The sequence below is a fragment of the Nelusetta ayraudi genome, unplaced genomic scaffold (genome assembly GCF_046127955.1).
Source record: "Nelusetta ayraudi isolate G7.1 ecotype Tasmania unplaced genomic scaffold, CSIRO-AGI_Nayr_v1 ptg000011l, whole genome shotgun sequence".
NCBI lineage: Eukaryota > Metazoa > Chordata > Actinopteri > Tetraodontiformes > Monacanthidae > Nelusetta > Nelusetta ayraudi.
The window spans coordinates 20,110,001-20,136,191 of record NW_027466061.1 but is presented as its reverse complement, the minus strand read 5'-3'; the positions used below and the strand labels follow the sequence as shown (position 1 = coordinate 20,136,191).

Here is a 26,191-nt window from a genome sequence, read left to right as displayed (position 1 = left end):
TATTTTTAAAAGTCTGTTTCCCACTATATTCAGTACTGAAAAGTATCCTACACAACCTGTTTATGAAACTGGTCTTTGAAAGTTTTTTTTTTTTTTTTTTTTTTTTTTAATGTAATCACTTGTTTAAATGTCATTTTTCAAACAGTGCATTCAATTGCAGAAAAAAAATGTAAACTTCTAAAAAATGTCACCATGAACTTGATGAGAGAAATGCCAACTCAGCTGTTTAATCAAGTCCAGGTGTTAACGCACACAGCGGTCCTCTGGAAAGAGTTATGGCAACTAATCCATTATAATTTGAGTCTTTAATGGGTCCACTGTAACATTTATGTCAATCACAAAGTAGCAGGGCATGACTGTGACTGAACACCTATGATACCAACTAATGTGTACGTTTGCAACAGTTGTCTGCTCTCTGCGGCCTTGTAATTCTGATTTTTTGTTTAAATAATTAATAGTAAGTATGCTTGATTCCGAATGTATGAATGCGAGGGACCCATGTGGAATGATTAAGGTTACAGAGATAAGAGATATACAGACAAGAATAACAGAAAAGCTACAGAAAATGGCGGTGAAAGTGCAGACCTTGTCTAGTTCTCAGAAAGTGGCACTGAGGAAAAGACAGGAGCTGCTGCATTAGAGAAATGTTGGGCTTCTCTTTGGGAGTCACCAGGGTGGATAGGATCAGGAATGAAAACGTCAGAGGGGCAGAGCAGGTTAGGCGTTTTGAAGACAAAGTCAGAGAGGCCAGACTGAGTTGGTATGGATGTGTGTGGAGGAGGGACAGTGAACATCTCAGTAGAAGGACCTTGAGGTTGGAAGTGGAAGGCAGGAGGCCAAGAGGAAGACCAAAGAGGAGATTTATGGATGTAGTGAAAGAGGACATGAGGTCAGTTGGTCTGAGGGAAGAGGATGCAGAGGACGGGGTTAGATGGAGGCAAATAATTGGCTGTGGACACCCGTGAAGGGTTGAGCCCAAAGGAGACAGAGAAGAACGCTGTCAAAATCATTGCTAATCAGGGTTGATTCACACTGGCCTCATCCTCTTCATTTTGCATTTGGCTACAAAAGAATCTCTCCTACACCCCATGCAGAGTTGTGATGCTCTTTCCTCTAACTTCAGACAACAGATCAGTGTGTGCCTGAAGGGATATTAAACAAACAGGATGGCTGGGGATCCTGGAGACGCTGCTGCTGCATCCCAAACAGAGAGTCAACAACAATACACGGGAGGGACGATCCATCAATACGCTTTCTAAATGTTTCGGAGCGCTCCAGGGAGGGCCGCTAGCCTCTTTCATTAACAGCTAAGGAAGACAATAGCGGCAGTCAGCACGCTTCCACGGATGAAGAAGGCATTTTGAATTCTGGCAGCAACATGAGGCCAAGCTCCATCTGCGAGCTTCAAATTTGACACAGTCAATTGATTTACAGCACTGCTTCATCTATGGACAATCAATATTTTTTTGAGATTCTCCTTAGAGTAGAGGGTTAACTGGACCTCGGTATTAGCATACAAGAGCCTTAGTTTTTCCTCATTCAGAACAGTGACTGTCAATACACCTCAACATATGACATACATTGACGTCACAGAGATGAGGTCCATATATGTACCCTGTGAAGAGCGGGCAGAGAGGGGGCTGGACAAGAACATGGTTGGTGTAATGCTAAATAAACATATGGATACAAATATGAAAGGAGAACATTTTGAGACAAAGTGGAATGAGAAACAAATAGAAAATTGATCTTTAAAACAGCCTTTCTTGAGGAAATCTGAATCGTTCCTTTCAAAATTCATTATAGATAAGCATTATATATTGAGACGCTCACAGACAACTGCCTTCTCACAGTAGCAGTTTGGTAATCCCTGTGCTGAGACTCAAGGGACCAATAAGACCTCCAGACCTGGTAGAGCTGCTTCCTGTTTGGCAGTAGGGGCCATTGGCGCTCTTCACACATGACTCACACATGTTGCACTGCTAACTGAAAGTCCCCACTCCAGGAGGGCACATAGTGAAATCAAGATCCCGGTGGTATCAGTCTGAGCATCACGTGTCAGAAGCTTCCTTGATTTTGTCCTGAGTGTTCTGTTCGACTGCAGTCACATGTTTACAATTAAATAGAATTGAAAAAAAAATTGAAATCAATTCAAGAAGCGAGTTCCAAAGCAAAGCAATCTACACAACACATTTGTGTGATTCAGGAGCCAACCATGACTAACGAGGCAGGTGATGATAAAGGTATTATTGGAATGATGCATATGTTCAAGGACATAAAGTGTGTGTATTCAAAAGGTGGCCAAAAGCAAAGAACAAGAAGAGTCTGTGCATCTAAAGCTGCTATTATGGCGATCAAGAAAGTCTGAATGTTTAAATATGACCAATTCATTTCTACAAGCTGGAATATCTATAAAGGAGTACTTTAAATAGATATGTTATGAATAAATCTACTTCAGCTAAATTAAAGGGCTTTTAGCATCCTCCTTGTAATTCAAAGGTTGACTCAAAATTATTTTTCAACTTTTTTTTTTTAACCATGCGGCACGTACTGGACTGGTTATAGTTATATCACATAGGATAATTTACCAACTCAAATACCCATCAAAGCCCATCCATATTTACACGGTACAGTTAAATCTAATCTATAAGATATTAAACAATCACACTAATGTAGGAGAAACTAAGGTTTATCTCCATTCTGTCCAGTGTGGATACTGGTGCACTGGAGGGCTGCCCAGTCTCACTGGACTTGCAGTAGCTCTTCTGCTCATCCCAGACGCATCTTTCTAGAATACTTTTCAGGACTGAATATAGTGGGAAACACGCTTTAAAAAAAATTCTAAAAAATAATTAGAAGACAATAGAACAACAAACTAGTCTTCCGTAAGGCGGTTTCTATGCTTGTTCATCATTATAGAAACACAGTCTTGAAAGTTGACATCTGTCAATTTTCTGCCATATATGCACAGAATTGAATAGAAATCTGAAGACGATGGTGTGGCTGTTGTCACCATGCCAACTTGCTTCCAGCTCAAACTACAGGCGGTGATCAGTAAGACTGCCCTAATGGCGCTCTCTAACCTGACTGCACAAGGATGACTCATACAAAAATACACTCCTGGGCCATTTCATTGGGTACAAAGCCTAACTGCTTGCTAACACAAACAGTTGATCCGCCAATCTCAGAGCCTGTGAGCGTCAGGAAGTGGTAGGAACTGGATTTTTACTGACTTTGGAAGAACTGAACATGATAATTCGTGTCAAGACGGTTTGCAGGTCTGACCATTTCGAAAACTGCTGATCTCGTTGAATATTACCAACATCACAATCATCTTTAGAATTGACAGAGAATGGTCCAAAACAGAAAAATATAGAGTGAGTAGCAGTTGTGTGGAGGAAAATGTTGATGTCAAGCGTCATAGGTCAAAACGGATAGGCTGGTCAGAGACCATCGCAAGGCAACAGTAACAAGCACAGTAACAGCACCTACGGATGTGGCTTGTTAGTGTATTTCTGGTTTGAAACCGTGCACACATGCATACAAATAGACATCAGCCTCACCGTGACAATGAGGCCTCTCTCCTGGAAGTATTTGACGAGGGGAATGGTGTTTTGTTTGAAGTTGGTCAGGCGGCGGTCGATGGCCTTGGGATTATCGTCCGGTCGTCCCTGCTGCTCGGCTCGTTTGTGCAGCCTCTCCTTCAAACGGTGGTTGGTGCAGGCCAGAAACACCACCAGGTCAGGGGTGCAGATCTACCAGGGCACAGATGATGAGTAGGAAACATGACGGTCATGCCCGTGTTACCATTCATTCATATGTGATGTTCACAATGGTACCCCAGAGGGAGCTGAGTCTCAAACAAGGGGTCAGAATGTCAAGACTTCAACAAGAGTAAAGTTTCTATTTTCATGACAGTAAAGGATTCATGCTTTATGTTAAAGCAATAGAGTTAATGAAATAGACCAGATAAAGTGTCTTTAGGACTACGGATGATGGAAATGGTCTGTAGTCTCTCCATGGTCATGCTACTTTGCGAAAAGGATTTATTATGTGTGGAAAGTACCGTACTTTCCCAACCTCAGATTAGATTGATAGGCTATACTATCACCTTTTACTCACAGACACAGTCTCATGGCTTTAGCCAACTCAGTCTGGCAGTTGATAGACTTCTGATCATTTGTAACACGACCGTGCAACACAGTGGTGCTTTGTTTAGCTGTGATGTGGTCAACACCTAAGTGGCCCTACATAAACTGGCCACATGTCAGGGTGTAACCCTGCATCACTCAATGACAGCTGGGACAGGGTCCAGCAGCCCCTGCTACACCCTACACTAAACAGCAGAACGCAGTTTCTATTTAACTAGCAGCTAATTACCGTTGGTCAGCCGTTAACATAACAAACCCGCTGTCTGTCACAGTGAAACCATTTTTATTTATTGACTACCGTCGTTCAAACAACCTAAGATGGTTCGCTGATGCGTGTGAGTATTTATGATTTGCTCTGTTCGCATACTCTGGTGTTCTCTTTGATGCTCGTAGCTCATGATCCAGTTGTAATTTCCAAAGAAAATAAAACTTCCAGGGAATGCCGCCAGTTGTAGCAGAAGTGCTTTTTTCATTAAGAGTGACTGTCATGCTCAATGCGTGACACTTGAGAGCCCTGCAAGTAACGACATGACAGTTTCGGGGAAATCTAACATGCATCCAATTTGATATTTTTGTCTTCTATCTTGAGATGAGACGTGAAGAGGAACCAGTGACAACATGTGAATTCACACAACCTACAAACACAGTCACTACCTCATCCCCCCCGTGTGTGGATAACACAATATACTAAATGAAGATTGTTTAAAACTATCAGTACCCCCTAACATTTAGGGGAGACCAACATGACAGACATCAGATTGTGTTTTTTACCATTAGTTACTGCCTTAATGTTACCACATGTCTTATGTTAACCGCTGAGACTGTATTACTGTAGGACTGACTGGAGGAAATATCTTTCTATGTTGAAAGACCAAAAATTGCATTCAATCATGTGGATCTTGTGTCTCTCAGAATAACAATGAGCTGCACAGTCAGGTGCAGGCATGTTACTCAGATCAGTGTGAAATAAAATGGAGGTGTCTTAGCCAACATGGGCCCCTTTAGTTTAAATCACCAATGCCATCAGATGATGATGTTCCACGCTGGACATTTGATGTTGCCAGATACAAACGCAAGGAATTATTAAAAGTTAAATGCCTCATAGAGTCACTGGCTGATTTAATCTGAGGTGCCACCCTCAGCTCAGCGCTCCTTTATTTTAGTCTGCTTCACAGAACATTCTGGGGCCATTAACTGGAAAGGTGATTGCGCTGAGGTGCGTGTGATCACCCGAGGACGGTACTGTGCATCTAATGAAAGGTGCCACCAAGAGGTAGACATAGTGGGCTTTCTGCATTCACACATGTTTTATTAAGATGTGTCATTATGGAATAAGCATACTCATTACTATTCATGCAACATTGCTTGTGTTTTGCCCAAGTTGTGAGTTGAGAAGTACACAAAGAACACTCAAGAGTCTGCATTTAATCTGGCAACCTGCCAGAGACTAAAATAGCTCCTGCTGGGGTGATGTTGTTGTTGGAAGTTGCTGTTTTTATAAACCCTGCAAGTCCAACGTGCTTTGCTGCTCGTGTGGGGGAAAGGGGAGGGGGTGGCTGGGTTGTAGAACACGGTTGTTATGTAATCGGAAGGACCTGTCATTGAAATTTGCACATGAACAAATGGCCACTTCCCGTGAGAGTATCAGTCTTGATTTAAATGTGTATTGTAGCAGTCGCCAGACGCCAAGTTAGACAGACAAGGTGTTTTTAACCCTTTCATGCATGAATTACGGCTGCCTCAGGCGGGATGCATTGCCTTTTATATCTCACGATAACACAACTCATAAAAAATAACTGACCAGAACTGATTTTAATTTCTACAACTACTACTTTATCTTCTAATAATGCCCTTGACTGTCCATGATGCATGAAACAGTTAATAATGTGTTAAGTAGGTTGAACAAAATCAAAAGTGCCAGTCTCTCTGTGTGTGTGTGTGTGTGTGTGTGTGTGTGTGTGCTTTGTCCGGAAAAAAAAGTTCTGATTCTATTTTTTCCTTTATAATTGAGAGCACTTAGCAGAACATTTCAAAAAGAGTGAAAGTCGAATCGACTGGTGCTGAATTCAACCCCTTTTTTGAAAAATGTATTCTGTTATCTAGCGAGTCTCTAGCTTGTCAATGCACCGCCTCAGATTGCTGGCCCTACGCCCTACAAAGTGTTTTGGATGCCTTAATAGTGAGATGGTTTCTTTAAAACAGTTGATCACTGACATCAGCCAGACGGCTGGTTGCCCTGGGTCAATTATGTCTTGGACTGCTTTTCTAAGCATGTGAACGCTGAGGACTATCAGCTGTCTCCATCTGTCTCTAAAAAGAGCTCCAGGGTCATTTATTTTCTGTTCTCATGGATGGAGAAAACAACTGTCATGTCCAGGTATGTCTTGGATGGTTGCCATTCATTTGGTTTGGCCAAAAGAACAGAAACAGGGCAAACAGGCCAACATGTACACAGGCAGACAGCTGACTTCCCTGCAGGTCTGAACAAGAAGTTAAATGTTTCATTTGCCAAACACCCACTGCAGTTTTACTGAAGCTGAAATTACATACTCTGCAGTGACAAAAATATCTTAAACAGTCAAATAGTCCTCACAGTAAGATGAATCTCTTTAGGTTCCAAGGGGTCCCATATTAATCTCATTTTCTCATCTATATTTTGATCCCAGACTCCAGTGGAGCAGCATTGCATGCAAAATCATCTATGACAATTGTTTGACTCCCACTTGGGCAAAGAATCCGAGGTGTTTCAGTGTCCTGTGTGACATCACTAATTGATATTTGACTAAAACAGACATAATATTGTCGTTAGAAAAAAAAAATTGGTTAGTTTGTTCTGCGTTACATGATCCCTAAATTGAGGCGAGAACTTGTTTACTGAGAAAACAGTAACGACCAACAGGCCGTCACTAGAACATTGAGTAAACTTCATTCAAACACTAAATTGATGACTACAGTTCTAGTTATGATTATAATTGTTTCACCTGGCTATCTGGCAACAAGATCCAGGCACTCTGAGTAATTGTGTGTAAACATATAGTTAGAACATTGCAGGAATTGAGAAAAATAAAGTTATTGTTTTGCTAAGAAAACAATTACATAATGCTTTGTGTAAGGCCCCTTCAGTCTCCTGAATTTATCAGACTGTGTGTGTGTGTGTGTGTGTGTGTGTTTTGGCAGCCTGCGCACTTTGCAATAAGCAGTGATTAATTCTTCCCAGAGCTAAATGTTTAATTTAGCCGTGCTGCTGGAGAGGAATGAGCACAGCGGCGCTGAGAGTTCAGTCTTCCACCGTGTAGCTGCTGCCTGGTCGTAACAGCTGTGATGGATGACAAAGCTACAGACAACAACAAGATCCATGTGCCGACTCCAACTCTAACCTCCCCCTCCCCAAAACAATCATATTTACAAAAAAAAATGTAACAGCCAGTTTTCACGATTGGATTTTTTTTCCTCCTGGCTGAAAGCATTCTGTGGTGTTAATCACTTGCCAGAATTGTTGGATACACATTGTTGTGTTCAAACTCCCACACAGGGATGGATGGATAGACTGACACCTCCGCAATCGACATGAGACGAGTGGCTACACAGGAGGATGAAGGGACAGTCAGTCTCTCTCTCCGCTGGCTCACAGGGGAGCGGCAGAAATTACTGCACTGATGTTGGAAAGGGCAGCGCAGCAGCATGACATGAGATGAGGGCCAAGCTAATGAAAAATAGATTGTCCCAGTCCCCAGAGGAGCACCGAGTTTCCCTCAGATCTTACTGTGCAACAGGGCACAGGGCCCCAGCATGCATTAAACATCGCAGAACACGATGTTGGAGTCAAACCCTCGACGTTTACCGTTTAAAAAAGCAGCAGTGAAGAGAAGAAATAAGCACGCTGTGTTGTAATATTAGCGGCGCCTGAGGACGTGCTGGTAAGATTACATTGTTTTAGAATAATGTGAATACACATCAAGCATAACTGCCTAATTACAACAGGTGCTTAGAATGTTTTATAAGAAGTACAAGAAGATGAGACTGCAGGGAAGCTAAATGGATTAAGGGCTCATAAGAAGAAAGAAAAAGGAAAACGATTTGAGAATATTTTGCTGTCGTAAATTTTAACAATTATTATGCAAAGATGAAGGTGCTCTGTGAAAAAGTAAAATATAGACTAAAGCGTAGACTTTGTTTTTGGTTACATAAGTGTATAAGGTTGCAGGGAAGATTGGCTTTTCGACCGGACCTGTTGTCTTAACCAAATTCTTTTTTGCACTTTCCTTTGCATATTATTTTCATGTTCTTATGTGTTATCCAGTGCACACAAACATTCTAGCATTTTGGATGCAGACTGAGGGGTGACTTGTTGATGAATGGAGATTTTTTAATTGCCCCCCCTCATCATCATCATGATCCTCCGCAGACTCACAGCGTGCACTGAGCCCTCCACCGAGCAACAGTGGATTATCACCATTTTATTGACAATTTGACGAGTGAAGAAATAAGTACATGATATTGCACGACAGGATTTCCTTAAAGGGATTTTTCTGGAATGCTTTCCAGTAAATTACAATTCAGGCTACCGTTTTAGCAAGACTACATTATTGCTCCCTATTAGAAGTGTCTGCTGCTATTTGGAATTTATTGGCACAGAGTTGGGACATTATGATTGCGGCTGCAGGGAGGAGGAGGAGATTTACATACGCAAACATGAATGTTCAGCCAGCCAGTAAACAAGGAGCAGGAGGACATAGAGGCTATGATGCCACTTTCATTTCAAATTCTATTTAACCCATATTAAAACATTGTTTTTTTTTAATTCACAATCTGAAATTTGTTCATAGCTCCTTTAGCCACCTTAAAATTCCATGCTGATATAGAACTTAAAAACAGAATGTTTTAATGTTGTAATTGGAGGACTATTAGCTGCCTTTTATATGAGTGAACCTACAAATAAGCACATGAATGTTTCCCAAACTAGGTCATCAACACAGAGCACAGGAGAAAAGAAGCTGGCACTCTGTTGGAAGGGAGCCAGGTTGCCTTTTGGTGCCCTGCATGGCAAGCGTTCTCTGTTTATGTTTCCACTCCTAAATTTAGTTCAAATTAAGTTAGAAGAGGTTGGATTCTCCTTCTGTGCTCCTGTTAAATGGAACAGAAAACACAGACTGTGGAATGACTGATCTACAGAGAGACTACCTGAAAGCACAACACCCCTTTTTAAATAATTTAACAATATCCTGTAAAACTTTTTTAACAATGCAATATTTGAAACAGCATTTTTTTTTTACAATGAACTACAGTATATAGTTTTGTTTTAATCTGTATGGAAAAAGGTTATGTCTGCAAGAAAGTAATTCAGAAAGTGAACATAGCAGCAGGTCCTACCGGCTGATTGGCTAAAGCTCAATGTCAAGCCTAACGAGATCAAGCAGAAAGAAAATGCTCCTACAAATTTAACTGCAGCTGCTGCTGTATCTGTTGAGCTGTTTTGCACAGTAACCAGGATACATGGTAAACACAAGACAACGTGTGTATTATCTGTGTGATTTCATCTCCAGTTGAACCGCTGCTGGTCCTTATCTAACCCTGGCATCTTTGCTGGCTGTCATCAACCAGTTTAGTATATATCAAGTATTTTGTAAAAAAGACTCTGTGGCAATGAACATAATGGGCCAGATATGCTGAAGGTTTGCGCGTAAAAAAACGTGCATTAACGTCATTACACATGCAAACTCGTGATGAAGTTGATCTACTAATTTGCTCGCTCAGGATTACGCTTGTAAAATGGGGAACAAAAAAGAACATGCACAATCCATTTAGCAGGTTGCTCTAATAAATATGCAGATATGTGCGTTTCTAACAGAAGGTGCCTAATATTTGGCGGAGAAGAAGCACACGGATTCATTTGGCCCCCACAACGTGATTTACCAAAGCTGATGGTGATTGTGGTGGCTGTTTGTGTGTCTTTATTAAAGAGGACACAGCTCCCGCCTCCTGCTAGACTGTCTGTGAGTCACTCTGTTCTCTCATATTGTCCACAGCTAAAAACAGTGAAATGGCGAAAACACATGAAAAACCATCATTTAGACACCTATCTAACCTGGAAAATCACTTCTTAAAAGGATCTTTGTAAACAGGCCCAATTGACTGAATGGGACCTGCCAGTAAGAGAAAATGTTAACATCAAAAACAGGGCTAGAAGCGTCATGCCAGTGGGAATGTGGAAATGCCGGTGACTTTTTGTATTTCAAACTGCAACTTCAGTTTTGGAGTGATCCCAGAAAAGACTGCATCTAGTCTGTGTTTTAGTGTTTTTTAAACAAAGACCTTGAATTTCCATCACTCAATTGCGATGTAAACAATGGAAGAGTGCGTGACGGTGCGGTAATCGCCTGGATTCATTTCTTTGTAGACGAGCCAGACGCATATTTCACCTCGTCAGTGTGTGTGGTGAATGCGCACAGAGGAATCAGCTGTCTGGCAACCGAGAGGCAGCAAGAGGCACATCACCGACTCTTTTAATGCCAAGACCTGGACTCTTAACTAAAGCAGGGAGAGAATGTACAATTACTGAAGAGTGGAGGAACAAGAATGAAGATGGAGAGTGGGCTTAACCCTCCGTAGCAGTTAGTGCGATGCGCCAAAGCATCCATATGCGACTCCTTTCAAAAAGCAGCAATGCCTGCAGGTCTCAGCAAGACTGTCATGAATGAAAATGTCTTGCTTACATGTGATTTTTACACAGCATGTGTGAGCACGAACTCTTATTAATTAACATGTAATGTCTTGCTGTGCTGCGCTTGTGTATAACATATAACGGTAATTATGACACTTAGTGTAGACGCACACCTACCGGAGTGCTGTAAGTTAAATACGTACATGTATAGTCTCACACGGCTGAGGGACAAACAATTTTGCCAATTTGTTTACATCGAAATCACCGACAAAGTTCTGTCCATGAGACAAAAAAATGCTCAGACTGCTCTTCCAAGCCAGTAGGTAAATAAACCACATGCTAAAAACAGCCAAAGAGCAGTCTTGCAAAGCTAAGTATGCTTTTATTTTGGTGGCAAATTAGAATTTAAGTTAGAGAGCAGCTTATGGTGAAAACATTATGTTAAAAACGGATGATTTTGTTGATGAATTCGGAGGTTCCACGATTTTAAAAAGCATTTCAAAGTAAGACACAACAGTGGGTTCACGAACTGAAAGGCCCTTCTCCTAATATCTACACTAGCTACAGTTACATGGACAAAAATAATCATAAATAAAGCCAGGATTGGTAGATCTGTTTGTATTGAATGTCAGATCGAGCGGTGTGGTAATCTGAATGTGGCCCATCTTCACTCTTGTTTGGATAATGTCTGTCTGGTTGGGGTAAAATGATCCTCATTGGACATGAGTGTTTACTAAATACAAATACCAATCATACATTTTCTGATGAACCAAAGTTTAGAATCGGATCTTAAGAAATTCTGCACATGTAAACATAGCCACTGATAATCAGTTAGTCTTTTAGAAACAATCTCTGAGTTTACCCTTTGACTGAACACAGACACTTCCAAAATGGTGGCAGATAATTGGATGGTCAGCATGCAATGTAAGAAAAAATATCCTGCCAGGAAATGTATTTTAGTAACAAGTATTTTAGTATAAGAGGCAGTCCTTTTTCGCTCTCTCAAATGACTGGTTTTAGGTTCTTCCTGACCAAAAACATTTGTTATTGTTATATTTTTTAACCACTCAACGCTTGGCACGTTCAAAATTGTGCATTCCTGTTTCACAGAATAGCTGCTATTATCCAGAATTCAATTCTAGGAGAGCCCAAGTCCATTTCAGGGTTCTTCCAACTCTTAACTTGGAAATCCAGATGACACTAGGGGAGGATTCACCGTCCATCAGCATGACGCTACATTTAAAGCCCATTGTTGAGGAGCAGACTGAGGTTTTGCTACACCAGAATGATGCGTGAGGTGCAGTAATTGGTGTGAAATAAGTGATACAAACACAATGTTCGGGAGAGAGATTGCATTTGATGTGAGGCGTTGATGTAGCCTTCTGGAGCGTACACCCTTGTGTAGGGACAGGTGATTACCCCCCCTGCAGTCTGTGTCAACAAGCCATTTATATGTGTGAGGTGGAGAGGAGATGAAACAGCACAGGGTCTTTTCACTATATGGGAAAGTGTCACCTGGTTGCTCCCACAGGAGCATCAAAAGCACAGGTAGAGTTTAATTTACAAAAATAAGGCGACCAAAATCAATTGGCTATGCTAATAGAGTGAGCGTCTTCTTGTTTTGCGTGTTGTGTGTGATCTACCAAGATTGTACAAATGACAACAGGAGTAAAAGTGGTGGAGACAACCCTTTGTAACAAGGGTTGTTCAGGCGCTGGTGGTTTCCTCCATATAGCCAGCAGAGTGACTGCGGGCGAAACGTGGATATTGCAGCCATGCAGCCGTCCATCTCCTGCTATTCCGGCCGTTCAATAGAAACTATTCTCATTTCTCCCTCTTTGTAGATCAGCTTCAGTGTGACATATCGATGTGCACGTTTCAGCACCTTCATCTTTACGGAATCAGACACACTCACACATGCACACGCACACACACACACACACACACACACACACACACACACACACACACACACACACACACACACACACACACACACACGGGCAGTGTGCATTGAGTTGTGCCAGAACTGCCAATGACTGAGCTGGACTGGCTGACACTATCCACTTTCTAGGAGGTGATTCAAACAGAACTGAAATATGAGTCATCTGTATTGTTTTAAGGCACAACATGTACTACCAAAAGAAGAGAGAAAATACAACCAACCTGTGCTATATGTTGGTCTCTCTATTGGGTGAAAGTCTGTCCAAGAACCTTCTCAACTTGTACGTGGTTTAAAAAAGTATATGCAGCTAGAAATGATTCAATGTCTATTTATGACTATGTGAAATGTGATTTCTGGGCCTATCCCTTTAAACTATGATCCTGTATTATTCATAAATGTACTCCTGCTTCCATGCAGCACAAGTAAATTTGGCAGTAGCCTTTTTGCTTCAGACTGGAGGATTATTTTACAAAATAAAACCGCTGCAAATTAAAAATTCATAAAGTAGAGTTGATTGACAAGAATTGACGAGCGGCAGAGAAGATTTCTGACATTTTTCAGGGGCGCAACCCAGATACTTAGCTCTGCTGCTCACCCCACAAATGCATGTTCCTTACAAGTGTTGCAGGGGAACAGGCTTTCCAACGATATAAGAGAGGCAGTCTTACATACTACTATTACAAATACATAAGGTTGTAAAATGACGGAATGGAACTCAATAAGTAACCTCGATGAAAGACGAAGTAATAAAAGTGTTGAACGTTTGCTACGACGTTATTGTTGTAGCAAACTCGTAGCAAGCTCAAGTTACCTAGAGCTGCTTTAAATAAAGTGATGGAAATTCTTGACAGCACTTCTTGTGGTCAAAGGTATTTTTTAGCTAAATGGAACAGGTGTATGGGAAAGGGACATTAAGGTAAAGTGCAATGACTGCCCTTGGTGTATTTTTCCTAGGATTGAAATGACAAGTAGCTTCAGCAAGTTTTTATTATTAATTAAATCGTCTTCTTCTTATTAGTATTATTATTATTACTTAAAAAAAAAAACTCATTGTAAATAGTAATGAAAACTCACCTGGTCTTCAAAAGACAAGGCCTGCCCAACGTCTCGAGGGAATCCATCGATGACGAGACCACTAGCATCTGGTATCTTCATGATCTTCTGCTTAATCTCAGTAATTGTGGTCTCCTGGGGAAGAGTGACATCAACATGCTTGATTTGTTTACTCTCCCTAAAGGCTTCATGTTGTGCACAGATTAAGGAAAACAAAACAAAACTGCTGCACCATAAAAAAGCAAAACAGTTTATTGTCAGAGAGAGTTCATTCACGTTTTGCTTTCAAAATCCACATCATGTACGCAAACAAGCCCACCATGACCTGCAGTTGGCTGAGTACCGGCACCAAATGTAAAGCTTCTAACAGCCCCAGTCGTAATTTCAGGTTGCTTTAACAGCGAAAGCGTCGGCGAGGACAAGGACACGGGAACAAAGCCCCTTTAAAAAATAAAAAAACTGTGCTGGATTGCATTCATTAATGAAACATTCAACGCATAACAGGACACACAATGAAATTCTTTATCCACATGCACTTTAAAATATATCAATAAATGCAGAAGAGAATCATCCCTGACTGCGCTCGGGGGCGACGTGTGCCACCATGTCTTAGCATCAATTACTTCCTCGTGGCTGGAGGAGGTCAACATGTTCGAATGTGTTCTGCAGGCTGCGTGCATCATGCGATATGGCAGAGATACGTGAGCAACGCTGCCGTCTAAAAATAACTTTGCGCCGTGCCCAGCGCTGAGTAACACAGACGTTTAAGTCCCCCTACCAAGCGTCAGGGAAAGAGCAGTGGCCCCGGCAGACCGTGCTGGGATTAAGCCTAATATAGATTCCATGGACACATTGATGGACGTGAGGATGATAAAAGGAGGAAGGCTGATCCCAAAAAAGCCCTCTGATCAGCCTCGTGACTCAAAGCCGTCGCTCTCAGACAACAAATGGCCACAGAGACAATCCATAAGTCGCAACATCAATATCACAGTAGCCGGTGTGAAACATCATCTATTACTAATTATCCCCCGTGCCTGAGTGGCTCTATAGATGATCCATATGAAATAAACATGCATTTCGTTCTGCCGTCAGTGGCACAGCAACGTTTTCATATGGGCTGAAACACTGGTACACTAAAGCAGTTTTTCTTAACCTATATTTCAGCTACAGCAGTTTTTTTCTATTGAAAAAAAATCCCATGGCACACCATCAACCAGAAATATTATGAAATTACACTTTTTAGCCTAATAATGACTGTACAGTCTCACAGTGTGACACCTGGGCCTGTTTAGATGCACACAAAGCTAATATCCTGGGAGCAATTGAGGGATCTATCTATCTATCTATCTATCTATCTATCTATCTATCTATCTATCTATCTATCTACCTACCTATCTACCTATCTATCTATCTATCTATCTATCTATCTATCTATCTATCTATCTACCTACCTACCTATCTATCTATCTATCTATCTATCTATCTATCTATCTATCTACCTACCTACCTATCTATCTATCTATCTATCTATCTATCTATCTATCTATCTATCTATCTATCTACCTACCTATCTATCTATCTACCTATCTATCTATCTATCTATCTATCTATCTAAGCACAGTCATTTGACAATGTTTTTTTTTTTTCCAGACCAATTGAGTGAAATTGGATATTTTTTCACGGCACACCTGACATTATCTCACGGTACACTAAGTGTGCCTCGGCACAGTGGTTAAAAACCCTGCACTAAAGGATGGCACACATTGTATTGTTCAGCATGGTAAGACTTCTGTGGTACTACTGTTTACACTGTGTACCTCAAAGCATTTCACTTCATGAACTACGTAGAAACTTAATTCACAAGGTTTAGCCACCAGCTTGACATGTTGCATAACAATAAGAAAAAAACTCAGGGATGTTTTCTAGAATGTCCCCAAAATTGAAAAATGTCAGCAGTTCTGGGTCAGTCAAGAAACAGAATAGAAAATTACATTTTAAGAAGTAAAGTGTCATTGTTTTAGTTGTTCTAAAAAAAGAAATACAGTCACCCCACATAGTAGCTTCATCACTTCATTTAATTTCTCTTTCAACATCTCATCTCGCTAACAACAATTGTAGACTAGCGAGGACGCAGCATTAGCAGCAGCTCTGTCAGACCCACATGGCATTTTCACATTATGAAAATGATGTTGTACTGGAGACTTTTCTCAGGCGACAACATTGTTTTAACAGTGTTTTGCAGGTTAAAATAACCAGACTAGTTCTTTTTTATTCTGCATCTTGCTGTTCAATGTTTTCATAAAAGGCAGTGGTTTGGAGCAATCAACAGGTTGTGCAGCATGATAACGTGCGTGGCATGACTTTATATAGTGGGAGTGGGAAGCATTGTTTGGTGCACTAATTCAGCACAGACTTTTCCTAGATATATAATTGAAGAGTTTGAAAACTAAATAACTCAGGTTGTCAGTGTCTATTTTTGAAAGCACCGCTTCCTGTTGACCCGTCTTGGGTTTTTCCCCCCTGCAGTCTGAGGAAATGAAGGCAAAAGTCTCGGTTGGTGCTTCAACTGTAGATGAAACGATCCGCACAGACAAGATGTACTTGTGAGAATACGTCTGGGATTTTGTGTGGGTGGAATCACTGTCCACTTTCCAAACGTCACCTTGCGAACTGCACAAATTTGAGACATCACAAACAAAAGTCTGTCTATCGTACACTATATGGTGCGTGGTACATTGTAAACACATGCTGTCGTCCACCATTCTCAGAGACTGATGGTTTCATAACAGGTCATTGGTAAAAGCAAAAATTCCAATCTGCTTTGTTGAACTTATAGAGAAAAATGAAATACTGAGCAGCCACAGGGGATTTGATCAAATCTATTTATCTTGCCAGACTGAGAAGTGACATCTGGTGAGTGGACAAAAGGAGCGGGGAGAAAGGCAACGCCGTGCCAGAGATGTGAGGAGCAGGATGATAATTGATGAGGTGGGAAGTTATTGAAGATAAATCCCGGCGGGGCACAAAGCAAAGATATGCCAGTCACGATGCAGGCGAGCGGCCAGTGTCAGAGAAAGACTGGCTTCCAAATAGCTGCAATTCATCACGTTACTGTGAAGGCCGCTCTGTGCGCATTGACATTCATTAAAACGCGTCCTCAGAAACAAAATCTGTGTCTTTGTTTGATTTTCTTTGCGCTTCAAACGGATGATTCCCCAGTGGGCTTCATGTGCCGGAACAGGAAGTTTGTCAGCGTCAAAGCATGAGCCCATCGTTCGTGTCCAGCCAAATGTGTGAAGGCCGTGTGTGGCAAAGTCAGCCCGAGTGCAAAAGCCAAGAGAGGCTTAGAGCAAATTTTATTTCAATTGGACTATTACCAGGATGAATGATGCCAAAATATGTGGTTCCAAAGCCTCAGAGAGGGTTTTGCGTTTTTAAAGCCGTTTTTAAAAAAATCAATTACACTTCGACTGATCCCTGAGCCTTTGAGGTTGAACTTTAAAATTTCCCTTAAGCTCTGTCTGTAATTCTAAACCCAGAGCCGCAGGAGTGTCGAGTAAACCGCCCACCAGCTTTGTTATGGATAGTGCATTCACACTGTTGACAACCACGGTTATAATTCAGTTCTATTGGCTTCAAATGTCTTTTTGTTGTGCAATACATTATATCACATCAACTGTCACTGACATTCATCTCTACTTTCAGCCAATGTATTTTGTGTTGCACGATGAGGAGGAGGAGGACTACAGGGCTTTATATTGAACTATTCTGAACTGTTTTGTATCTGTATGTTGGACCTTTGTTCACTGACAAACCTCCACCGTTAGGAATGGGCTTGGTATTGGTATTGGATTGATACTAACACACTGAGGTTGATCCTTTAGTTAGAATTCATTCTCATTGACATGAAATATTTTGTCCCACCTTGGATCTTCAAATAGTCAATGTGTTCATGTGAACACCTGCTCCTCCCACATCTGTCACACACACGTTGACAGAGAGCAATCACCAACCAAGGCATAGAGACATAAGCTGCTTTTAAAAAGTAAAAGTGTCAGTATCAGTACTGGTATCAGCATAGGTGGCACTATATTTACCTGATAGTGGATCAATAACAAAGTCTGCAATACTTTCTGCTCTAATTTCTCTGTTTCAGTCAACATTTTTCCCTCTTATAACTAGGATTAATTCTCTTAATGGACCCTATTAGTTTTATATGATAGGGTAAAACTTTTTCAGCTATTTGACATCTTTTTGTATTGCTGGCATGCCAACTAACACACCAAGTATTAAAAATGACAACTTATGCATTTCTTGATGGTCTGACCTTTTCTATGTTACTGTGCTGAAACAAGTCATTCAGATTTTAGGGGGCTTTCTACATCACAGGTCCAGCTGATTATCATGACAACACCTTTGCCGACTTGTTTTAAATGTGGGTGAAGCGTCACTGCATGAAAACTAGCATCCATCCTTCCTGGAGCCACGGATCGAGCGGGAGGGAGAAGAGACCCCAAAAAGGCGAGAAAGGGTTGTTTTGTGAGGCCTGCTCAGCTCAAACTAGGAGTTTAATTTGAACAAACAAAATCTGTTTATTGTTGGACATAGAAAACCAAAATTAATTCATTATATCTGGAATTTGTACTGGTATTTTGAAAATGTTTCCTGGCCCGGTTGAACAAATGTAGTACATGCAGAGTGAGTGTTTGGTTGTCTTGTGCAGGGCTGCTGGGAGTTCAGGCATTTTCATTTGCTTTATGAAGGAAAGGAGCAACTTGCTATCTAAGCTATTTGTGGCCGTCTTTCACTTCTCCATTTGCCATTGAACACGCACGACTTTAGCATGAGAGTTCTCATAGTGGCCCCGCCCCTCCTGCACACATATTAAAACTGGGACACGTCAGAGCGACTTATGCAATTTCTTGACAGGGTAAAAATGAATGACACAACAGCCATGGGGGTCGGAGCCTATTTATTCCTTCCTCTGCCGAGTTATTATGTGGCAGAGAAGGAAGCTAATAAGATGGATAAGCATCAGTCTCTTCAGCGCGCTTGTGCTAATTATCCCTTTATTACCTTCATGCTGCGATAATGACCTGTGAGTGGCTGGACACGCTTGACCCTCATCTTTCCCCTCTGTCACACACACGCACACACACACACACACACATGCTCTTTCTCTCTCTCTCTTTCGCCACATTTCCCCCATTTAGCTTTTCTGCTACCTGTGGTGCCAGCTCTCCGTTGGTGATGATTTTAGCGATCAGGCTCCACTTCCTGTTGCTGGTGGCGTTGTGGATCATCTTCTTCCTCAGCAGCTCGCCTACGGACACGTACTGGAAGCCATAGCGCTCTGCAATCTTCAGACATTGTGTCCCTTTGCCGCTGCCAGGGCCACCTAGACACACACAGGGCGAGAGCTGTTGATTTTTTTTTGGAGGGGGGTTCATTGATTTGTTTGTTTGTATCAAATGTGTATGAGTGAGTGTGAAACATTATGCGAGTGGGTGTATTAGCATAGGCGCATGTGTGTGTGTGTGTGTGTGTGTGTTTTGGAAGTGAAACTGAGAGTGTGAGAGTTTTTGTGTGTGTTTATGCATGATTACGCTTGGTTTAGTCCCTGCATTTCTGTTCCTGTGTAACTAAGTGTTTTGCAATCACACACAAGGGAGTGGGATGCGTTTGGGAGGTGGGAAATAGGTGACAGTAACGGGGACATGTGAGCTGCCTACACATACTTGTTTTTTTTCTCTTTGCGAACAGCAAATGTTTTTGGCTGTTTCCTTCAGGTTGATTTTTTTTTTGAAGTTTAATTTGCTGTTTGTTTGGTTTTTTTTACACTAGATCCACTTCCTGACATAAGCCATGCATTTATCCAGGCTTGGCGACCAGAAACAAGCAGGACACTCAAGGGGGGCCACTTGAGGCGGCATTTTTTAGTGTGATCTAGTTGGGGATGCAATGTTTCATTTGAAACATGGTTCGAAGATTTGTTAATGCCAGGGTTGCTGCTGCATGTTGGCAAAGAACCGCAATTTGCCTTTCAATTTACAGGAGATACTCAAATCAGCACTGTAGTTTCAGCGCCACAGAAAATCAGCACCTTGGAGAGCGACGTCTGTCCTCGTCTCAGGAACCTTTTGCAAGAAAAAGGAAGGATCTTAACGTTAACTGACAAACAGATTTTTTGGGCTGCTCATTGGTTGGCATTTCTATGGCTATCATTAGAATTTATTCAATGTCACATCCTTTTACAGTGCCACGTTTGAGATGCCGGGGAGAAGACTGCGGGATGAGCATCATAAGCTGCAAGGTCACAACCACAAATAAAAACTTGGTGTAATGATTGGTCTGAGTGTGTAACACGTGTGGCACATTATTAATCCAATAAACCCTCTTGAGGCTGAATAAAGATCCCAACCCCAGTGTTTGAAATGTACGGCCAGGAAGACACCTGCTGCAATGTCCTGAAAGAATCTCAACAATCTTTCAGTCTCACTTCACTTCACAAAGCTAATGAAGGATGCAAAGGTCACAAGTTGTCTCTGGAGTTTTCTCTGATGCTTTCTGCCAGCACTGTGTTTTCATGTGTGCAACCAAGTGCAACAGATGGCCAGAGTACCCAAATACAGCAACTTTATGAATGCTGGGAGAGTTTATCGTCTCATCTTTTCTATGGCAGCAGGCTTTTCATCTAAACTGAAATACATCTATAACTCTAATGGAACAGTTTTGCACGATTCATTTAAAAAGAAAAGAAAACTGCCTCGTTCTCCAGAAACTGGCAAATGTAGTCCTCACAAGATTTTGGTGAACAACACACATGACTGATCAAAACATTTTCTTTATTTCAAGAAATGTTTTAGCAACCTTAAAACACGGAGATGTACTTTTTTTTTTTCAAATTTTCGATCAGTTCATAATGGAGAGACATATTGTTGAACAATATGGGATGCTTAAGACAAATTCGCAACCACTCCAATCACAACAGCAAGGTTAGCAAAGCACAAAGACCATCAAACTGTTTACAAAACAATACAAAAATCCCAGACAGTTCAATAAATAAATCAATTAACTGATATGATTAAAGCTATGAAAACACCATGTTCTGCTAGAGAACCCTGGTTCATACAAGTCATTCGCAAACCATCATCCCAAACACCCAAGCATGTCAAGCGCTCCCTCTGGCACTTGGACACTCTGACACCCCGATGACATTGGTCCAGCTGCGGAACAGCATGCACTATATGACATTACACTTAAAGCCGGGTCGGCTGTGTGACGACGAGTGTGTCCATAAAGAACTTCAGCTGATCACACTGGAAGATTTTTAACCCCTTTCTGTGCACAATCTGCCCTTCCCACAATATTGAGAAAACACGGACCTGCCAGCTGCAAGGTGGAGACAGTTATTTGTCCACTCAAATCCTCCTCCTCCAAATGTGTCGTGTCAAGACAATTTGCTCCCTGCTCCCGATCAAGCTGCTGTTTAACTTGTGTAGGCTTAGCAGGCTGTGTCTGAAGGAAGTCCCATGGAACTGGATGAGCTGGATTTCAATGCTTTTTGCAAATTGCAATATAGAAAAAGAAGAGCACCTTCCACAGCATTGGTAACAACACGAAAGCCTGTGTGATCAGCCAAGAAAACAAACCGCTCCACTGATATGGATATTAGCAGTAGCTTCCACAAATGTTTCCTGAGCCTCCGAGTGTCTCATGTCTGTCACATGCAACAGCCAGCAGGCGTCAGTCTTGTGCTCGCGTGAACCAACTACATGGTGCTTTTGAGGAAGGGTCCTTTTTTAGATAAAACGTTTGAATTTGTATTCATGTTGGCATTTGAAATCCCTTCCAACAAGGTGCCCAATTTATTTTGTTTTTGTACCTGAATTTCTTTGTATCACTCCTGGTCATCACACATAACATACAAACCTGATAAACGACGCAACTGCCTCAGTCCTCCGAAAATAAGACGGCTACTGCTGTTTTTTATTATCTATTAGGCCACAGACTGGCTGTCAGACTGGCTTTGAGTTGTGAGGAAAAAAAAGATTACTGGTCACTGTCATCCACAACCAGCTGCTGTAAAAACACAGTGTGGGAGAAGGCTGTCACCTTTCGTAAGGGAGCTGGGTACACATTGAAAGCACAGATAAACCAGCTTTTTCCCAATTGCTGTTCTTTAGTTCGGCTCAACCCGACTGGCTTCTGTGCCCGGTTTCTGCAACGTGTCGACGTTTCAGGCGTCGCTCATCAAGGAAATCAGATAAGGCCGGCCTGAGTGTTTAAGGCGAGATCTCCTGTGCCAATACCGTGTGAGAGGTAGGCTTGAGTCCCGAAATCGGTATTTTTTGGGGTATCGACTGAACCCGGTCGGTAGTAACCAGTATCGATTCACTTGAAAACGAACGGTACCACGTTTCACGTTCACAGAGCATGCTTAAATTACGGGGAGCTCTTGAACGCACCATCACACTTGCACCCATGGGCAAGAAAACACACACACAGCATGGCCAGCCGTAAGCGTTCCAAAGTTTGTTTATATTTCACCATCATAGACCGAGACAGCGCTCGTTGCAACCTTTGCGACAGCATGAAGAGAGCTCCCAAAGGAAACACTTCAAATTATAGGAAGCACCTCATCAAACACAACATATATTTAAACACAGAAGACTGTTAAGTGTTTGATAGTTTGAGGATGAACCCCGCCTCCTCTCAGTCTTCAACTGAGGACAACTCTGGAAGTGTGTTCACATCGAGTGAAGCGTCGGCTTCAACATCGTCAGGTAACTAACATTATTTAATTTGCTAACGTGAGCATTCTTTGTTAGATAGTTACCACTTACCAGCATTGGCTAGTTCATTCCAAATGGGGCTACTGTAGTTATGCTCCTAAGCCTAACAAGCTAAGCTGCTGGTTGGGATAGCTTAGCTTTTCCTTAGCTTGCTAGGAGCCCCGTTTAGTAGAAAGAGGAGCTAAACATAACTATCAATATTTTAATACATTTTCGCCAGCTCTTGTGTTGTTCATTATTACAAACTAGGGTCACCTTAATTCATACTTTTCAACACTATGACTCCTGCTTCCATTTCTGGGGTAATGTACGGTTAATTTTCCATAACCCAAAACAGAACAATCATTAAGAATGTGTAAAAAAAAAAAAGAAAGAAGAAGAAAAAGAAGAAAAAAAAGTGCATCTGTGCTGTCCTGCCTGTTTGGAACACACACACACACACACACACACACACACACACACACACACACACACACACACACACACACACACAAAAATCCCTCTCTGCTTCAAAAATTCCCATCTGGGCCATTTATTTTTAGATTAGCAGTGAGGCAAATGTTAACCTCTCCTCCTCAGTTAGTTGCCTGCTTTGTTTTTCTATATATTTGCATAACAAAATGGCCTGTGATCTGCTTGGTCCTGTACCCAACACGACTAGTCATGTAAAATCAACACCTAAATGCCACCAGCGCCAAGGGGAACACTGTGTTCACACTGTGTTACGCTGTGTTCTCCGCTCTCATGCACTCACACGCGACGCGATATACCTGTGCCCTCTGTCTGTTTGTGATGTGCTGTGCTTTACCGATGACGAGGATGACTTTGGGTCGCGGTCTGGACGGATCAAACACTTCGTACTCCTCTATGAGCTCCGCCGTCTCCGACAGGTCCGAGTCGCTCTCGATGGAGAACTGGCTGATGGGAGGGAGGCGATCGTAGCGTCTGTAGGGGAAGTTGGGACTGTCGGGCAACACTGCAGCACACAGACACACAGACACACAGACACACACACACACACACACACACAAAATGTGTCAATGACAACTCATTTGTCAAAGTCCTGGCTGGAGTGAATCATTTATATTCCCCAGGTTTGAAACACAGCGCTGATATTTGGCTGTCAGTCAGTGTGCACGCGAAAAACGTGACATCCTTCCAAATTCTGTTCATCCCATTTTCAGGCGGGACGCGCCGCCGCTTGTGAAACCGACTGTCTTCAGCCACAGAGTGCCTGTGAGACGGAACCGGCCATGCCAAGAGCGGCACAAATCCTATGTTTTATTCATCGTGCCAATTAGACTGTTATCTCTGGCAGCCACTGTAATTCAGCACCGTGTACGACTTTACTGCGGAATAATTTTCTATTATTTTGTGATTTTCAGACACTTTCAAGTTACAATACTGCCGAGAAGGGAATTGGCTGCAAAGTTATGTTTGTGGAAAGATTTGCTGGGCAGAGATGTGACCCAACTATAAAAGCGAGGAAACTGCTGCTGAGTTTTTTTTTTTTTAAACCAACTTTTTTCCCCATCTGAGCACTTAATGAGGCAGAAATAGGGATAGTTTAAGATGCGAGAGGAGCGCTCCCTTTTAACCATTTTTAGCAGCAGAGCAGGTTTGATCGCCTGCTCTCTGCCGAGAGGCACCTCTCTCTTTCTCTCTTTCTCTCTCCCGCTCTCTCTCTCTCTCTCTCCCTGATTAGGCTCCAGCTGCCAGCGGCTAAATGCCGCAGCTGGCAGAGCTTTAAGGCATCTTCAGCCGTACATCTACAGGAGTGGAATGAACGTGTAAGCGCTCGGGGCAGCGTGCCCTTAACACCCTCAGCTGCGAACATTTCGAGCTCTTCTGGAGCAATACTTTCTCTCTCTCTCTCTCTCTCTCTCTCTCTCTCTCTCTCTCTCGCTCCCTCTCTCTCTCTCTCTCCCTCCTCGTCTGCACGGCTCGGTGGCAGCGGTGGAAAGATGCAAAGTGTGTTTGCTCTAACAAGCAGCTGATTCTGTCGTTCTCGGTGTATGATCAAACAAAGCAGTCACAGTTCGACTTAAGAACAGCCCCGGCGAACAATGCAAATAAGATGCTAAATCAGGTCGACTAACATTGCCTACCATGCCTATTTGATTTCTTTCTGTACTTCAGCACACAGTCTAGTCTAACAGGCTCAGGACGGTGAGACAGTTCGGCAGGTTCGATGCCAAGGACTGTGTTGATGAGCAGCTCCGGTTTGGCAGCAGCACCAGTCGCACTGCTGTGTTTAGCGCAGTTCAGTGTTCACATTATCTGAAGCTATGGATTGTGTTTTTTGAGTGTCAGTGTTGTTTAGAGAGAAAGCCCTCACTGATCCCTCTGAGTCTGGGCCTTTTGCAAAAGTAACACAAGAGTTTGAACAATATCTGTACGCTGCGGCTCATTACGCCCAGTGTGGTAAATCCCATCATGCTGTTCAAGCTGTCAGCTAGTCTGTTGCGGAGCGTCAGAGCCGAAAATATGAGTTGTTGCTCATAGGAGTCGGTGGAAAAACAAACAATTGATAATAATAATAATAAACAAAGAAATCAGAATCCCACCCTGCGTACCGTTTCTGAAGAGGGACCTACGGGACTGGCCTCCGTTCAGAGGGGGTAGTGGTTTCTTCTCCTGGCCCACAAAGGTATCCCATCGCACCTTGTCTGGTCCCCCGAGCTCCCTGGCCTTTTTCAGACAGCCCTCCAAGTACTCGACAGGGTCATCTGGACGGTAGTACATCAAACCTGTCAGCAGGCTCTGGGGGGAAACACAACACAGGAGGAAGTGACAAGGTGCAGAGAGTGAGTGAGGAACGCTTGTCTATCGGGTGAAGTTTTGACGTGCACGTCTCGTTGCCTTTGTGTGAAAAGAAGACAACAAAAAAATGTGAACTTTTATCAGAGGTTTAAGAGTTTGAAGTCAGCCTGGTGGGTGAAGACAGACACCGTGTTTTTACCCTGGAGAAACCTTCACTGCTGTGAAGAATGTGAGAACCAACACCAGGCCAAAGAAAATCAACACAAGACACGTGTGTGTCTGTGTGACACTCTGATTGAATTCCCCCTCCCGGACTTCCTGCTGGAATCACTCTAATCTTTCAGTGCAACTCTGTCGTTAACAAATCCTCAATGAATGCACGACACAAAATGTACGAGCAACATTAGTGCACCATATTATTTTTTTATGACTGTGCATCACTTCATGGCTTGATGCAATTTAAACAAGAGACAAAAAGCAGCTGTGAGATTGTAAACACCAATTAGCTGCACTGCAAGTGGGATTGAGTTTAATTAAGTGAATAAACCAATCTGCTTTTCTCCCAGGAACATGAATGATGCTTCATAATTATTGCAATTATGCATCAACATATAATGTTATGGGAAATAGAGAGGTTCAACGGACTCTACTTTGAAGCATATTATTTTCAATCCCAATTCAATTTGTTGCACATGTGGTGCATTACAAATATTTGTCAAGCAAAACAAAAAAGATTAGATAGAAACATAAACCCTTAACTGATTCTTAGACATAAGAAAAGCAATAGGAATAAGCGTGTATAGAAGATGAATGAATGAATAATTCT

At 42.2% G+C, this 26,191-nt stretch overlaps 1 protein-coding gene across 1 annotated transcript in view; it reads right to left on the bottom strand.

The window, feature by feature from the left end:
- The window catches only part of ak5 (adenylate kinase 5), a 55,347-nt gene that overhangs the window by 28,474 nt on the left and 682 nt on the right, over window positions 1–26,191 (bottom strand). The window contains exons 2-6 of the mRNA XM_076021786.1: window positions 25,179–25,365; window positions 23,411–23,578; window positions 19,033–19,205; window positions 13,829–13,942; window positions 3,561–3,752 (exon numbers count right to left, since the gene is read on the bottom strand). Of these exons, the coding sequence (XP_075877901.1) occupies window positions 3,561–3,752; window positions 13,829–13,942; window positions 19,033–19,205; window positions 23,411–23,578; window positions 25,179–25,365 (834 nt within the window). The remainder of the gene's footprint in view (window positions 1–3,560; window positions 3,753–13,828; window positions 13,943–19,032; window positions 19,206–23,410; window positions 23,579–25,178; window positions 25,366–26,191) is intronic.